Consider the following 18,526-nt stretch of genomic DNA (forward strand, 5'->3'; position numbering starts at 1 on the left):
AACACTAGAACGGCCACCAGCAGTCATTTTAACCGTAACATTTAAACTTATACATTGCAAAAAATAATTTAAGAAAATACATTTAGTATTTTTTTCTTGTTTTAAGTAAAATATCTAAAAATTCTTAAATTAAGATGGTTTTTCTTGATGAGCAAAACAACCCAAGAAAATAAGTCTAGTTTTTAGACCAAAAATTTTAAATTTAAGGGATTTTGTGCATAAAACAAGCTAAAAAAAATCTGCTAATGGGTTAAGCAAATTTTTCTTGAATTTTTCTTGAATTTAATCCAACAGTCCATTACAACATCAAAAAACATCACCTGTCTTTCTGTGTCACATGCTCAAAATATAAATACGTTTCTCTGGCCCAAAATATGTTTTAAATATTAAATAAATTTTTTTGAAAATAAAGCTTAATTGAATATATTTTTGAATTTGATAATATATTTAGTTTTAACCTTCTTATATTAACATACATTTTAAAATGAATTTCAGGGGCAACAAATACATTCATAATTTTACAGCCCATAGGCAAAAAAAAAGTTTCCGGTCCAAAATATAAGAAGTATAAAAAGTATAAAATATATACTTTTAAGTATATTCTGCGGCTGAAAATATTTTTAATTTTAATATTTTCAAACCTGTTATGTTTAACTGTTAGTTTTTCTTCCACTTTTTTTAAGTGGCATTGGTTTAAAATATATTTTCAATACATATTTCAAACATACAAAAAAATACAAATAGACAAAGGTGAAACACACATTTTTGGAAAAATATTTCAAAATATATGTCAGCACGGTTTAAAAAAATTATTTGCGGTCTTAATTTTTGTTCAATCAACTCAGATTTACAAATCATTTCAACTTACTATTATTTATCTTGACAAGTGAAGAGTGTCTATAACTTATTAAAGTTTACTTATTTTAACAATAAGTTTTAACTCATCTCTTGTTAATATAAATAATAGTACGTTGAAATGACTGAGTTGAAACCATTTTTTGTATATTTTTAAATATATTAAAAAAAAATTTTTTTTGATCTGCTGGAACATTAGCATTTGTAGGCCTATCACTAAACTCACAGATTTAATGATGTTTTATTAAGAAAGTTCAGGAGGAACACTTTAAATAATCTAACTAATCACCTTGTTATTGTGACCAGCTGTCAATAATCATCAATCAGATGTTCACCTGATCAGCATTAATGGAAACCTATATAAGAACCCTCTTAACAATGACTTCAGAAATATATCTTGTGTACTTATTAAATAAAATTATATAATTAAATTATATTAAAAATATAAAATATATAAACTAAAGTATTATACGAGTGTAAACATTTAATCACGGCTATACTAAAAGGCTGAACAATAGCAGTTATGTTTGTTTATTTCATTAGTGAGACAGATATCACAGCTCAATGAAACATCAGTTAGAGACTTTATGTGAAGTATAAGAAACAAACAGATCCAGAAAACATCAAGGGTCTGAATTTAAATTTATTTTATAGAAAGCACAGCATCAGATACTGTAAACCATCTCAGAGACTTTCTGAACTCTCAGAAACACATTTCATCATACATCTGTGTACATAAATGATGCAGTGGAACACTGACAGCTGTTCTCAGAACAGTCCAATGATGAGCTTTAATGAGCTTTGTAATTAACATTGAACAGAGTCACGAGTCATTTCTGCCATCCGAAAATCTCAAACTTAATGCTGCTAGTACATGACATTATTACAGCGATAAATATGAGTCAGTCCATCCATTGCAACACACTGTTACTAAAGGGCTCTGATATCGTGATTTTAGTGCTAGCAGGCTAAAGTTAGCATGTTTCCAAATCTTCCATTCCACCTTCAAATGCTTGATATGAACAAACAGAGCTCATTAACAGCTGTTCAGATTGGGCAACAAATAACTTTTCAAGCGATATTTCAGAGCATAAATAAATTAGTAAGTGGCATCCAGTTATAATTTCTGAAATAAAAATTCCTATATTGCATTTAAATTCTGGGGTCTGATCACATAAACTTTCTATGGGGTTAAGGTCAGGCGAGTTTGCTAACCAATCAAGAACAGAGATACCATGGTCCTTAAACCAGGTACTGGTAGCTTTAGCACTGTGTGCAGGTGCCACTTTGGAGACCCCTGATCTTCAGTATATTCAGATTGCATGAGAATCAGTCATGATGAAGAGCTTCATAAGATCTGTGATGTTTGATCTGAGCTCTCTCCTGAAGATCAGTCCTGATGTCCTAACATTTTAGTGTTGAAGTGCTTCATTTATCAGTGTCATTTATCAAAAGCTCTTTGCTGAAGTGTTAACCTTTAAAAAATTGTTCAGAGTTGTTTAAAACTTTAGAAAAAGTGCTGAAAGTAAAGTTGATGTGAAGATGTTAACAGGAGACAGAGCTGAGAGGATCAGAATCACTCAACACTACCAATGCAAATCTGATTTTCACATCTCACATTTACTGTTTGTTTAAATGCGGTGGACCTGAACACTTTCACTTCTGCTCAATAAAGTCTGTTAGTCAGTTGAAGTTTTAAGGGAATTTTTTTGTGGACAAGAACAGGACTGGTGTATGGAGTATGATTCATAATTATAATATGATAGCAGACATCACATGTACATCTAAAAGCCTATATGAACTGAGATCATATTCAGATTGTTAAAGAATTAAAGTTGACATTGACCATCAGTTACTCCTGAAATATCAACACAACACCATGAGATGGGTTTTTACAATCAATGTTATGTCTTTTTATGTGTGTGTGTGTGTGTGTGTGTGTGTGTGTACCTGGTAATTATCACGTTGTGGGGACCAATTGTCCCCACAAAGATAGGAATACCAGTGTTTTTGTGACCTTGTGGGGACATTTTGATGTCCCCATGAGGAAACAAGCTTATAAATCAAACAAGATGATGTTTATTGAAAATCTAAGGTACAAGAAAGGTTTTTGTGATGGTTGGGGTTAGGGAATGGGGCAGGTAAGGGGAATAGAATATACAGTTTGTATGGTATAAAATGCATTACGTCTATGGAAATGTCCCCACAAAACATGGAAACCAGAATGTGTGTGTGCGTGCGCGCGTGTGCGTGCGCGCGCGTGTGCGCGTGTGTGCGTGTGTGCAGCTGCAGTATCTGTCAGGTGTATCTGTTCAGTTTGACTGCTGGAGGTTTTTGTACGACTCTTTATCACTGTGTGAACACATAGCCACTGTGAACACTCACACAGTAATAATCTCCTGCATCTTCAGTCTGAACTCCACTGATGCTCAGAGTAAAATCTTTACCACGAGGTGGTCCACTTCCACTGAATCTCTGTGAAGTGTCACCATAACGACTACTTATATCAGTAATGAGGAGTTTAGGAGTTTCTCCAGGTTTCTGCTGATACCAATATAAAGCATTGCCACTTAATTGAGGATCAGTTGTACACTTTATATTGACGGTTTGTCCAACAGAAACAGATTGAGCTTTACTCTGAGTTACAGTAACTCCTCTGGATTCTGTTGAGAAGAAAATGATGTTTAATGAAATATAAAAGAGTCAAAAACATTCAACTTAACAACAACCTTTCACTTCTGTTACCTGGAATAAAAACTCCAAGAATCCAGATGAAGGTGATGATGAAGAGATTCATTTTGTGTATTTGTTGTTTTTCCAGCACTGTGTTATAAAGTCAGACTGTTATAAACACACAGAGCACTGAAGCGTGTGATGAGATGTAAAGCAGTGATCAGACTTTACTAAACCTCTTGAGAGCATCATGGTCATGATAACTAGATGTGCTGTAGCCCCCCCTTCTGACAGCATTGAGAATTTAAAATAATATCATCAAATGTGATTAAAAATATGAGTAGCTTGTGTACATTTTTATATATCAGACGAGATGAGATCAAGTTCAGGATGTGATCAGGAGTTTTAACAACCTAACATTGTTTAATTTCATCAAAAAGCTGCATTTTTGTCAAATCAACATATATTTTTGTTATTTAATGTTATTTAAACAAGTTGAAATTGTTTAACTTTTTTAAGTAATCTCAATTTATGACAGGGCATAACTTAAAATAGTGGGTTAAATTGACTTGCAAAACAAGTTGTTTTAACTTCATGCTGCATTTTTTCAGTGAGTTAGTAAATAATTGTGAACTTGTTTAATTTAATCCAACAGTCCATTACAACATCACAACAAAACATCACCTGTCTCTCTTTCTCCCTTACGGCAAAACAATAAATTTCTCTGGAATAAAATATTTTTTAAGTATATAATACAGTTTGTTGATATTAAAGCTAATTGAATATATTTTTTAATTTGATAATTTTTAGTTTTAACCTTCTTATATTAACATATATTTCAGGGGCAATAAAATACATTTCTAATTTTATAGTGCAAATGGCGAAAAAAAAAATTCCTGTCCAAAATATAAAAGTATAGGTTTGAAACAAAGTTTTTCTTCCAATGCGACGTGAATAAAAATGTTTTAACATATTTATTTTTAAGGTACATTTCAAAATATAAAAAAATGAAAATATATAGGTGAAACATACATTTTTAAGATATACCTCACACTGTAAAAAATCTTAATTCTTTTGTTCAATCAATTCAGATTTATAAGTCATTTCAACTTATTATTATCATTATCACATCAACTAATTAATTTACACATGATTTAATAAAAATATCTGAAAATAATATGCATTACCTACATCAGTGGCTCTCATACTGGTGGGCATGAGATGGTGCCAGGGGAACCCCAATTTATAAAATACATTAATTTATCATAATGTTGTTTATTTAAACCTCAGATAAATAAGGCTACTAACCAACAGAACTACATTGTATAGTTTAATATGTTTTGTTTAATTCAAATTTTAAGTTTTGTAATGTTTTGTCAAATGTTTTTTTTTTGGGGGGGGGCACTAAATTATGCACCGCACACAAGGGGTGGGGGCCACATGCCAGAAAAGTTTGAGAAGCACTGACCTACAGTATTGACAAGGATGTTGATAAATTAATAAAGTGACACATGTAAGGGTTTGTATCGGCCCGTTTATCGGTCAACCATTTTGTAGAATTGCTTTTTTTCTTGTCAGTTTATTTTTCTTGTTATAGATGATGTCTCTCTCTCTAAATCTTCATTAACACAATCATTCATTCATTCATTAATTATGAAGCAACATTGAAGTTGAGATGATATTGTCAACACATAAAAACCATTTGGGCAAGAAAGAGGTGTAAATGTTTAAGATTTAAGTTGGCATACAGTTGATGAGATTTTTTTGTATTAAAAACATGTCTGTCATTTTTACCTCCACCCTTTCAAAGCTGATGAGAGCTAAAATATGATTTATGGTTATAGTCACAAAAATGTCTGGATTATTTGTATTTAGCTTCATGATATACTGCTGTAAACCATCCTGTCTGAGAAGATTTTATTATAAATCATCATAAATTCAAAGCAGCACAACATATATTACTATGCTGTTACCTATAATTGTACTTTATAAAATTTAAATAAATAAACATCATTTATTATTGAGAATGAAATAATTTTTCAATAAAGTAAAACAGTTTTCAGAAATATTGTCATGAAACAAAGCCTATAAACAGTGCTATAAATAAGCTTCATGTTTATGTGCATAAATATATTTTCTTATTTCTTGATTTTAGAAAACACACGGCTCAGAAATTCAGAAAGCTTTTGTGACCTGGTAAGTCCTCATGTTAAATGTTTAAGTGTTTATTATTAGGGGTTTTATTAAAATGATTGACTTATTCCTCTGTTTTAACTGAATTTTCACCAAAACCAGATCACTAAAAACCCTTTAAACTCTTTAATGTGATCATTGAAACATTCATGTGTGTTTGCATGCACTGCCCATCAGGAGAATAAAGACCTCACATTCATGTAGTTTTACTGTCCAGTTACATTTCCAGTTGTAATGTTTTCCACAGATTCATGTCAAGTGACTTAAACATACAGCAGGTGTGACTTCAGTTAAATTATTCATGACAAGCATCTAAACGTCCTCTTTACATCTGAAGCAGCTTTCAAAACATCTCCAGATAATAAAACAGCATTTAACTCATCAAAACTATTGAGAATCTGTGACACAAAATCCCCCAATAGAAAAATAAAATAATTTTGCATAAAGAAATTGAATAATTTTTATTATATTTTAGGGTGAAACATGACCCAGTGAGATTCATCCACTCATGATATTCAGTCCCTAAAACGTCTCGGTTACGTATGTAACCCTCGTTCCCTGAAGGAAGGGAACGGAGACGTCACGTCGTGACCGACAAATTGGGAACTCGCTTAGAGAGACCAATCTGCTTCGTACTCTACTAAAACGCCAATGAACTTGGCATTGAGATATTTGCATAATGCTGGCGCCGCCCCGCCAGGTGCGTATATAAGCCACAGGTGCAAATATGGAAATTAGCTTCATTTCGCTGAGAAAGCCGGAAAGTGTGACCGGCCGATAAACAGCAGGGAGCAGCCCTGTGGCGACGGGACGTGACGTCTCCGTTCCCTTCCTTCAGGGAACGAGGGTTACATACGTAACCGAGACGTTCCCTTTCAGTCGGTCACTACGACGTCACGTCGTGACCGACGAATTGGGAATCCCTACCAAAACGCCACTGAGGGCTGACCTCTTCCAGTGTCTGCGTAAAGCCCTCCGGTTCCACTTAAGGATAAGGAGAATTAGGTTTTAAGGCAGAAGGCCGGGCACTAGATGTTCCTTTAACCCCACAGTAGTGCCAGCGACTGGGAAGCGCCCTATCTGGGCGGTATAGGGACGCTGCGGAAGCCACCGCCCCGTTAAGGGCTATTGGTGGGCGAAAGTCAACCGTAGTTGAGGTATAAATGACAGCCGTGGCTGTGTAAGCAAAGCAGTGCTCTGCTGAGGGAAACGTGGGCTAGTAGGATTAACCCCACGGAAAAATACTCACAAAGGAACCCGGTGGGACGCAATGTGGATGCCCGAGCCAAACACAGGTTCGCAAGGATGCAGCTAGTGAGAGGCTGGCAGCGGATGCTCCGCAACATCAGGCTGCCAAGGCAGCGGAGGAAGGCAAAACAAATTATTACGCGTTTTTGCCTTGATGGCCTTCCATATTGAGCTCAGTTTGGAGCAGCAGTCGGAGGCTGCAAGCCGACCTGCGAGCCTGTTCTCTGTGCTTCCCCTAACGAGGAAAGAACACGAGAGGAGACAGGCTCGACACGAACACTGTAAAATCTAATGAACGTATTAGGTGTCGCCCAACCAGCAGCTCTGCAGATGTCTGTTAGCGAGGAACCACGAGCGAATGCCCAAAATGAGGCAACACTTCTAGTAGAGTGAGCTCTCAAATTAAATGGACAAGGAATGCCCTGCAGATTATAAGCAAGGGCGATAGTATCAACTATCCAATGAGACATCCTCTGCTTAGTGACAGCTTTCCCTCTCTGCTGGCCACCATAACAAACAAGAGCTGGTCTGAGGTCCTGAGGCTTTGTGTGCGATCCACGTAGATGCGTAACGCTCGTACGGGGCATAATAAAGCCATGGTTGGGTCTGCCCTCCTCCGGGGAGCAGCGCTTGCAAGCTCACCACCTTATCTCTGAAGGGAGTGGTGGGAACTTTGGGCACGTAGCCTGGTCTGGGTCTCAGTGAGACAGCAGGACCAAACTGAAGGCACGAATCGTCAACAGAGAATGCATGTAAATTCCTTACTCTCTTCACGGAGACCAATGCTAGCAGGGTCAGAGTTTTCATTGACAAAAACTTCAGACTCGCAGACTGCAAAGGCTTGAACGCGGAACCTGTAGTAGGGCTTCAGCACCATGGACAGGTCTCAGGAGGAATAGAGGGAGGGCGCGAGGGGTTTAGCCTGCGAGCGCCTCTTAAAATCTAATAACCAAATCATGCTGCCAACTGATCTGCCGTTAATAAGCGAGTGATGAGCAGAAATAGCGGCGATATCAACTTTAATGGTGGAGGGTGACAGCCTACCATCTAACCTATGTTGAAGATATATAAAAGCACAATGTTAAGCATTCTCTGGGGTCCTCGCGTTGCGAGGAGCACCAGGTGACGAAAAAGGGTTTCATTTAAGCGCGTAAGCCCGTCTTGTGGACGGTGCTCGTACCGCGTCGATGGTGTTAGATACCGCTTGCGATAAATCACCTAAACCTTGCGCGCGCTCAACGACCATACATGGAAATCGCACAGGTCGGGGCGCGGGTGCCAAAATGTGCCCCTTCCTTGAGAAAGAAAGTCCTTCCTCAGGGGAATTCGCCAGGGAGGGGCTGTCGCGAGGAGCATTAACTCTGAAAACCAATTCCTGGTCGTCCAGTACGGGGCGACTAATAAAAGGCTCTCCTCGTCCTGCCTCAAGCTCACTGGAGTGAATGCGTATTTGCGCATCCCCCGCGGTCAGCTGTGTGTCAGCGCATCCACGCCGAGGCTGCCCTCGGTTAGTGAATAAAACAGGCGACAGTGGGTATCGTCCGGCGACGCAAACAGATATAATCTGCGCACGACCGAACTTCTTCCAAATTAGCTGGACCGTCTGGGGGTGGAGTCGCCATTCACCGGGGCGCGCAGCTCGGGAAAGCGCGTCTGCCGCTGTATTGAGCGAACCCGGGATGTAAATGGCACGAAGGGACCTCAGATGCTTCTGACTCCAAAGGAGGAGATGACGAGCGAGATGCGACAGGTGACGAGAGCGCAAAAACCGCCTTAACGGTAAATAACGCAACAGTCGCAATGTTGTCGGTGTCGGCTAATACATCCTTCCCTCGCATCTCCATAGCGGAGCGTACAAGTCCCAGATATACAGCGCACCGCTCGCGGCACTTGGGGTGCTATGCACACCCCCGAGACTGCAAGCCCGTCATACGTGGCTGCTCATCCCGTGCTGGGGGCATTGTATGTGCTACATAATGCCAGGAGACCCGACTCAGGGGCATATCTTGCTATCAAAAATGCTGGGTCTGCCACGGGGTAAAATTGAAATGACACGCAGGTGTAATGGTTACACAGTGTATGCCGTTGCGCCACACTCTCCTCGAGACTCGATCGTAAAACCAATGCTGAAGCGGTCTCATATGAAGCAGCTCGAGCAGTGTCACAGCCGCAGCATGCTGTCATATGTCCAGGAGCTTCTGAAATTGTTTCAGAGGGACCGCGTCCTTCCCTCGAATTAAACCGAGGCAAGTCAGAACTGACTGGTTGCGCGCTCTTGTAAAACACGCCAATAAATCGATCGAGTCTATTTCCATACTGAGAAAAGGATCCTCTGCACGGGGCAAAGTTGCTCTTTTCCCAGCTGACCTGATGACTTAAACGAGCGAGATGCTGAAGCATTAAATCTCTGTGTTCGCGCACGTCTGCCGAAAACGAGCCATTATAGTTGACGTAAATATAAGCAGAATGCGAACAACGCTCTCTCTCTCTCTGAGATTTTAATGCCATGACTAGCACTTTCATGGAGACACGGGGAGAGAGAGACAGCTCGAATGGTGTACTTAGTATTAGTATGTCCACTCCATGAACGCAGAGCGAAAAACGGTCTAAGGCGAGGGGAGATGGACACATGAAGTACACGTCTACAGGTCTATGCTGCAAACCGATCTGAATATTGAAATACGAGCCTCTGCGTATCATCCTAAAGGATCACATTTGTAGAGCCGGTGCGTAAATAAATCGGTCGTAACCCACCGCGTATTTTGGGTACTATGAGATAAAGGCTGGAAAAACCCTATCATCATTCTCGGTAAGAGGGACCGGCTCGAAACGTCCTTCGCCAGCAGGACATCAACTTTTGCACGCAGTACATGTGCATCGGACGCTTTCACTATAGTGAAACGAATGCCCGAGAATTTGGGGGAGTGCCGGTAATTGTATTACGTAACCGAGGCGGATAGTGCGTAAAACCCAACGAGACGGGCTGGGAACTGAAGCGAAGCATCCCGGGACCGTACGAGGAGAATTAACGACACTACCGAAGTACCCGCGGTGGGGCAGCGAAGCGAGACAGGTGATACTGCCGGTGCGACTGCTGTAACAGCATAAACATCTACAGTATGTGTGTGTGAGACACTAACCTGAGCCCGCTGAGGGTGACGGTCGTCTGGTCTCCTCTGCGGAGAGCGCAGACTCCGATGAGGGTGCTGGTGGTCCGGTCTTCTCAGTGGAGAGCTCGGACTCCTCAGGACACCCGCTGGCGATAGAGGAGAGGTAGGGTGAGCAGGTGTACGCTCACGGCTCTCTCGATCCTCCGGAGACCTGGAGAGGAAAGAGGTATGCACTCTTTTGTGTGGTTAAGTGGGTACCGGCTGGACAGCCGGTGGAACATATGCAAACCAAGGATTTTCCACCCGACCCTCTACCGGGGGAAGGAGTGAATCACTGTCTCCTGAAGAGTGATCCTCTGCCACTCCGGGTCGCCCGTCTCTGGCCACTTAAACTCCCGATTTTCACGGGAAGCGGCTAAGCGGGCGGGGCGAGCTGCTGACGACCGGTTCCCCTGCGCTGCCGAGATGGGGTCCGAGGAGGGGAACGGAGGTGGCCGCCGCAGGACGCCGACGGCGAGAGGCAGACTGAGGAGCCGGCGTTGGTGGACCAGGGCAGCTCTCATCCGCTGGGGCACGACCTAGGAGATCGCCTCAGTCTGCGCAGCGGAGCTGTACGACTCCCCGGGCTCGCCGAAGAGGCCGGTCTGTGAGACAGGAGCATTCATGAAGTTGTTCCGTCATATAAGCCAGACATAGCCAAAGGTGGCGATCTTGAACACTGTGGTGGACATCGCACGACTGAAGGTCGCGGCTTCCCTCGTATATCTCTAAAGCCTTCGTTTGGTGAACCTGCAGTACGCTAATGCGTGCAGGGCTGAAGCCACGTCTCCGCATGCCTGATGGGCAGCGCCCGTAACCGGACGACTGTCTATACAAACACGGGAGGGAAGGGTTGGGTGGTCCCTCCAGGAACGCAGCTGCATCGCAACCCCCCGCTCAACTGAAGAGATCCCCCTTAGCGGCTCCGTTAGTGAGGGAGATGAGGGGTGAAGCTGAACGGCCGAGACGGCCGCAAATCACGTCAGCTCTTCGTGCCGTCGGGAAAGGCAGGCACAGGAGGTGAGGACCGTAGAGGCCCGGGCAGCTCCGAAGTACCAATCATGTGGGCGGGACGGTTCGGGCGGAGAGGAATTAACCCCTCCAACTCTACCGTTTCCGCCGCTCGAGCGGGCACGGCCGCCATCTCCGGGACGACTCCGCCTCGGAGGGAAAAAATGGGCACCCCTCTGATGCTGTAGAAGTGACGGGACCAGAAGGAGGTCCAATGGATTCGGCAGAAATCGCAGAACACGACTCTGCAGTCTCCATCGGAGCCTCAACCGGCTGAGGATGAGAAGGCCGGTAGGTGAAGGACGCATCCTCCGTCCTACTCAGCGTAGTGATGCGAAGAGCGTCCTGCGAGCGCTTGACAGCCGCACCATGGCGGCCTTCAGCACTGCAAAGGCGCGGACGCCGTTCCCGTAGAAACGACAGTCGTCTCCGCAATCCAAGAGGGTTATGCTCTCACAGAGAGAACAGAAACTCTCCACGAATGCAGCCCCGGAGTGCTCGATGCCTGAGCACGAAGACAGCGCTCGTGACCGTCACTGGAATCCCTGTACTTCTCGCATCCAAGATCGCACGGAGGAAAAGCTATCCTGAAAAGGACGCTGATCTCCGAATATACGAGAGAGTGGCTGTCTTTAAAAAGACACAGAGCTCTCACGTATCACTCTTTAGGGAAATCACTCTTAGGTGCTCAGCTGATGATGCGCACAGGGAGAGGCAACGCACACACTAAACTCAAAACAAAAAAGATGCAGAGCAGTGGAATACTGCGAGCGTCCGCTGTGTCAGTACTGCTTGTCAATCAACTTCAGCAACCGTTCCCAGAAGAGCAGAGAGTAGCTTCTCAGTAGCAGATAATGCCGGCTTTCGAAGCGAAAAAGCTAATTTCCATATTTGCACCTGTGGCTTATATACGCACCTGGCGGGGTGGCGCCAGCATTATGCAAATATCTCAATGCCAAGTTCATTGGCGTTTTAGTAGAGTACGAAGCAGATTGGTCTCTCTAAGCGAGTTCCCAATTCGTCGGTCACGACGTGACGTCGTAGTGACCGACTGAAAGGGAACACAACATTCAATCTAAAAGCATCATTCACAGACAGATCATGAATAACATCAAGAAGAAAGAGGAATAATCTGACACATTCAAATAAATATGAGATGACATGCTTAATATTATTAAGATAAAACATATCTCTGTTTATATCTTAATAATATTAAGTCAATTATTCTCAATCTTTTGTCCTACAGAGATGTTTTTACTTGTACAGTGCTTACATTTATTAGATCACTCATCTATTTATCTGAAAGATCATCCAGCATCATGAAGTGTTTTAATGTCAACTATTTCTTTTTCAGAAAGTTCTTGATGTTTCATTAGTTTCAAATTCATGTTTTTATACCCAAGTTTGAGTCGGCTTCAACCATTAAAACTGCGATGCAAACCTTACATTGGGTTGATTTTATTTGTTAAGCACCGTTTATGTTTCATAATGTATGCATCCCACATATTGATGACAGTAATTGTGTCTGAGGTGTTGTTTGTGTTGGACTTTTATGTGATTGTGAGATCACAGTGGATGAGTTTCAGATGTAATATATTAATGCCTATTTCTGTCTTAAAAGACATATTGTATACTTCATAATGTGATGTAAAACATTCAGGAAAATAATAAATACATCCCTACACTGCACAGAGCATCTTTACAGTAATGTACACCAAGCAGCAAATAAAGCTTATACAAAATATACAGACATGTTTACATTTATTTAATAAAATTTTTGACTGAACTATCCATTTAATTAACTTCTTCAAGTGTAAGATATTAGTGAAGTATTGTAGGGAAACGTGAATAAGGGTTTGGACTTTAGGAAAAGCTCTGCTCACACCTGTCTGATCCTTATCATTTAACATTTTAGTGTTTGCTGTTACATTATTAATTAAAAATATTTTGCAAACATTTAACACATTAAAATTAATGATGTTGACTTGTTTTAACAGTTTAGAGAAATTGCATTCCCAGATGAAAGTAAACTAAAGTTGATGTGAAGATGTTAACAGGAGACAGAGCTGAGAGGATCAGAATCACTCAACACTACCAATGCAAATCTGATTTTCACATCTCACATTTACTGTTTGTTTAAATGCTGTGAACCTAAACACTTTCACTTCTTCTCAATGAAGACTTTGGTTATTAATGATGTTAAAGATTTCAAGAGAATTTTTTTATGAACAGACCAGAACAGGACTGGTTTTATTCTTCACTAAAGTCTGTATAAAACCACAAAACATCCAAAACCTGACTGAAACCTGGTTAAAATATAAAAGTAAATGTCGTGTGTGCGCACGTGTGTGTGTGTGTGTGTGTGTGTGTGTGTGTGTGTGTGTGTGTGTGTGTGTGTGTGTGTACCTGGTAATTATCACGTTGTGGGGACCAATTGTCCCCACAAAGATAGGAATACCAGTGTTTTTGTGACCTTGTGGGGACATTTTGATGTCCCCATGAGGAAACAAGCTTATAAATCAAACAGAATGATGTATCTTGAAAATGTGAAGTAGTGGAAGGGTTTCTGTGATGGTTGGGGTTAGGGAATGGGGCAGGTAAGGGAAATAGAATATACAGTTTGTACGGTATAAAATGCATTACGTCTATGTAATGTCCCCACAAAACATGGAAACCAGAATGTGTGTGTGCGTGTGTGTGTGTGTGTGTGTGTGTGTGTGTGTGTGTGTGTGCAGCTGCAGTATCTGTCAGGTTTATCTGTGCAGTCTGACTGAAGGAGGTTTTTGTACGACTCTTTATCACTGTGTGAACACATAGCTACCACTGATGCTGTGTCTACTCATACAGTAATAATCTCCTGCATCTTCAGTCTGAACTCCACTGATGCTCAGAGTAAAATCTTTACCACCCTGTTCTCCTTCTGCACTGAATCGATCTGAAGTGTCACCATAATTTTCATCTACTGCCTTAATGATGAGTTTAGGAGCTTCTCCAGGTTTCTGCTGATACCAAGATAAATGCCAGTCATATATTCCAGTATCAGTTGTACACTTTATATTGACGGTTTGTCCAACAGAAACAGATTGAGTTTTACTCTGAGATACAGTAACTCCTCTGGATTCTGTTGAGAAGAAAATGATGTTTAATGAAATATAAAAGAGTCAAAAACATTCAACTTAACAACAACCTTTCACTTCTGTTACCTGGAATAAAAACTCCCAGAATCCAAATGAAGACGATGAAGAAATTCATTTGTGTTTGTGTGTTTTGTAATGATGTTGTGTTATAAATGTTTGTGTCAGACAGTTATAAAGACTCAGAGCACTGAAGCATGTGATGATAATGCAAAGTGTTTGTCTATGGAAATAAACTCAACACACATCAGAGCTTTATCTTCATAGAAACACATTATACAGTCTGGATTAATAACACATTGAGATTAGATGAGAAGATTTGGATATCAGGAGCGTTTATGATGTCTTGTGTGTCTCTGTGTCTTCAATATTGTGAAGTTCAAACATTCAGTAAATGTGTTTTACTACAGACAGACATGTGTCTTTAAATTCACTTTTATTCTTGTGTTACATGTGTTTACACTTCTTCACAAGTCTATGATGTATGAATATTTGCTGTGATATGATGTGTTTGTGTCAGAGTCAGAGTTAGTGAAGCGTTCAGAGGTTTTTGTACAGCTGCTCGCTTTGTTTCTATCACTGTGGTGGACATTTGGCCCCGGCACGAGACTCGACGTCGGTAGTAAGTACAAAAATTATAATAACTTTCAAAATTTTTTTTAGCATATTATGTAGCATTTATTTCTCTTATATTTATTATTTTAATTCTCAGTAAGAGCGTTTTGAATATAAACTGAGATTTCTTTTAAAGATTGAGTGTAATTCAGTCCTATAAACAATGTTTATCAAACACTTCAGTATTAAAATTATTATCATGCAGAATTAAATGTGTTAGTTTTCAAGAAAAAAGTCAAAATAATAAGAATTTATTAATTATAATTTTATACATGGACAAATAAGACAAGGCAAGTTTATTGATAAACAGATCCATACGCAGAGGTAATTTAAAGTGTTTTATCTTAAGGCGTTTAATGTTAACGTGTTTTAAAATGAATCTTGTTATATTATACAAATTTTTTTCTAGTCTGAAGTCATTGTTTTTGAAATGTGGCTAATTTATCCTGAAGACACAATGTCAAATACATTTTACAAAATTTTGATTGTCAATATTAACACATTATGAGATCCGGGTGTCTGACAGCGGCGCTACCTTAATTTTTGCTGTGTGGCGCCGCAGACTCGCGTCATATAAACACATGTTAACAGAAGACATCTTGAGTCTCTGTAACTGACCAAATTAATTCAGTATTAATTCTAAAGTGAACTTAATAAATAACTACAAGCTCAGATGAGTCAAGTTAAAAAATTAAAAACATCGCTTCAACAAGAAACTGGTATAAAAGTAACTTCATAAGATTTATAAATGATTATTGTTATAGTGCAACCCTATATCACGAAAATGCGTGACTATTTCACGCATGGACCAGCGTGACAATGTCACGTTTTGCCGCGTTTGAGCGTGAGCATGTCACGCTTTTCTGTTTGTGTCACTGTCACGTATTGGCTACTCAACGTTTTTGTCCTATTTTCAAACCATTGTCGCTTCGGTTTAGGGTTAGATTTGGTGCTTGTGTTATATGTCACTTTAAGTATTTGTCACTTTAAGTATTGGTTTATAAAAAAAAAAAGATACAATACTTATTCTTTTATATTTTCTAAACTTTAACCAATTGTCACCTGACGTTGGGGTAAGAGTTTGTTTAGGTAAGGGTGTCATTTTATGTAAATCTAACCCTAAACCGAAGCGACAATGGTAAGAAATTAGGACAAAAAAATGTTGAGTAACCAATACATGACAGTGACACAAACAGAAAGCGTGACATGCTTACGCTCAAACGCGGCAAAGCGTGACATTGTCACGCTGGTCCATGCGTGAAATAGTCACGCAATTTCGTGATACTGGGTTGCATAGTGTTAATTATACTGCTTTGTTGATTTATCAGATCTCCAGAGTGAGATTTAGTTTGTTTAAAAAGTTTACCAAAACTCTTTGTCTTAGATGTTTCCACAAATAAAAGTGTCAGCACATAACAAAACAAAAAGAGATGAAACCGTGATTAAACCGTTTATCACAGAACGCCACACAAGCACAGTGAGACCCGATTGAATATTTACACAAACTTCTGTTACAAACCTTTATAAGATTCACTATGATAGGATAAAATCACATTAAACATATTTTACATTCAAACACTATTGATGTATTTTGACATTTTTATGTATTTGCGAGACGCTTTAATATGAAGTGATTTACAATGCAGTCATGATATTATACAAATTTTGGAAATCAAACCCATGACCTTGTTGTTGCTGCCACAAATATTCATATAAAATATTGTGTTATTATTACTGTGTTTGTGTTATAATAAGTGTAGTGCATTAACAGAGTAAATGATATTAACTGATGAGATGATATTAAACTCAAAAACAGAATATATATTTTATTATGGATTTATTTGATTTCTTTTAAATTTGTCTCTTAATCTCTTCATCTTTTGCTATCTTGTGAATCTCTGTATGTCAGGTGTGTCTGCTCCTAAAGTGATCGTCCTGCCGCCGTCCAGTGAAGAGATTTCCAGCAAGAAGACAGCAACACTGATGTGTGTGGCCAGCAATGGTTTCCCTTCAGACTGGAGTCTGAGCTGGAAAGTGAATGGGAAGATGTCAGGATCTCAGGAGAACAGAGCTGGAGTCCTACAGAAAGACGGCGGTCTGTACAGCTGGAGCAGCAGTCTGACTCTCACTGAACAAGAATGGATCAACAGAGACTCAGTGATCTGTGAGATCAGTCGGGAAGGTCAGACAGTCACTGGAGAAGTGAAGAAAGATCTGTGTTCTGAGTAGATCCTCTCTTCTTCTCATCTCTTCTTCTCATTCATGTCTCACATCAACAGTGGACAACTATTCATACAACAGTCTGTCTCTCTGCTTAATTCATTCTCTATGCTTTTCAATAAAGAAATATTAAATATTGCTTCTTTGTCTTGTGATTTCTTTTGAATTTGAACAATGAGTATATTGATCATTGGTTTATAAATAAACTTCACTCAATGAAGCATGAAGACATCTGCAGATGTAGTTTATATTTATCTTTCATACTCTTGTGTCTGAACATCTGCTCTGTTCTGAGAGGAACTGAATCTCTTCATCCTGAAGATACAAATATGAGTTGAACTCTCAGTTTCACTCTTTGACTCTTTATTCTCTGAAATGAGACGCTGATGAGTTTAACTGATGGATGAAGAAATGAGCTTTGATCAGATTCAACACTTCACAATGAGTCTGATCTCAGAAGTCAGATTAATATATTGAATATTTAGAGAAGTTCAAATGAAGAAATGTTTTTAACCTGCACTTCAACATTCAAGATTTATTTCTCACATCCACAGATATATAAACACACAACTATAGCAGTAACATGTAAATCTCTATACGTCTTATTTAGTTTGCCACCATGTTGATTCCAAACCGAGGCTGTGAGTTATGGACGTCCCAAGCGCCTGGTACAAACCTATTGTTTTGTACCAGGATGCTGGTCATTCAGCCATGAAAACACAGAAAATAGATCATTTTACTTTAGTGTTTTCTTTAAAACACTAATATAGTCCTATAACTAAGTAAATATCTCAAATTCGTACAAATTACAAAATACGCAAGGTATGAATACATTAAAACTTTTCTCTGGTAAGTTTGAGCACATTGACTGGAATAAACAGAAGCAGAATTCATTTCTATCTAATAACATTTGTACACAACTCTGGGGGTTCATTTGGGGTTTTTCCCTCTTGCACAACAAACTATCACATAAATAGCTTCTTATCAAGTCAATCACACGTTATTAAGTCAATGTTCATGTAATGGAGAAAAAAATGCATGGGACAAACTCATGATCTATACAAACTGGAGATGTATACTTACTGTAATTGTTATCATAAAATATTATATTGTTGCACTATATTGATGTTTTAAAAAAGGAAACATGCTTAATACATGAGAAATTATTCACCAGACTATTATCCAAAACAGATATTTGCGCTATTCTCCTCTCAAATTAGGTCATATACATAGACTGTAAAAAAAGATATTGCTTCTAATTTTAACAATTCATGATTTCTGATGTTATTTGTGTGTGTGTGCGTGTGTGCGTGTGTGCGTGTGTGCGTGTGTGCGTGTGCGCGCGTGCGTGTGCGCGCGTGCGTGTGCGTGCGTGCGCGTGTGCGTGCGTGTGCGTGCGTGTGTGTGCATGTGTGCAGCTGCAGTATC

The 18,526-nt window shown here is 39.8% G+C and overlaps 1 gene segment (V, D, J or C); it reads left to right on the forward strand.

The window, feature by feature from the left end:
* Positions 1 to 14,589: 14,589 nt before the first annotated feature.
* On the forward strand, positions 14,590 to 17,237 carry LOC135740595 (Ig lambda-2 chain C region-like). The segment is given in 3 exon segments: positions 14,590 to 14,653; positions 14,784 to 14,885; positions 16,788 to 17,237. Coding segments are annotated over 3 exon segments (474 nt in total).
* The last annotated feature ends 1,289 nt before the right edge of the window (positions 17,238 to 18,526 follow it).

Source organism: Paramisgurnus dabryanus, chromosome 22 (genome assembly GCF_030506205.2).
Source record: "Paramisgurnus dabryanus chromosome 22, PD_genome_1.1, whole genome shotgun sequence".
NCBI lineage: Eukaryota > Metazoa > Chordata > Actinopteri > Cypriniformes > Cobitidae > Paramisgurnus > Paramisgurnus dabryanus.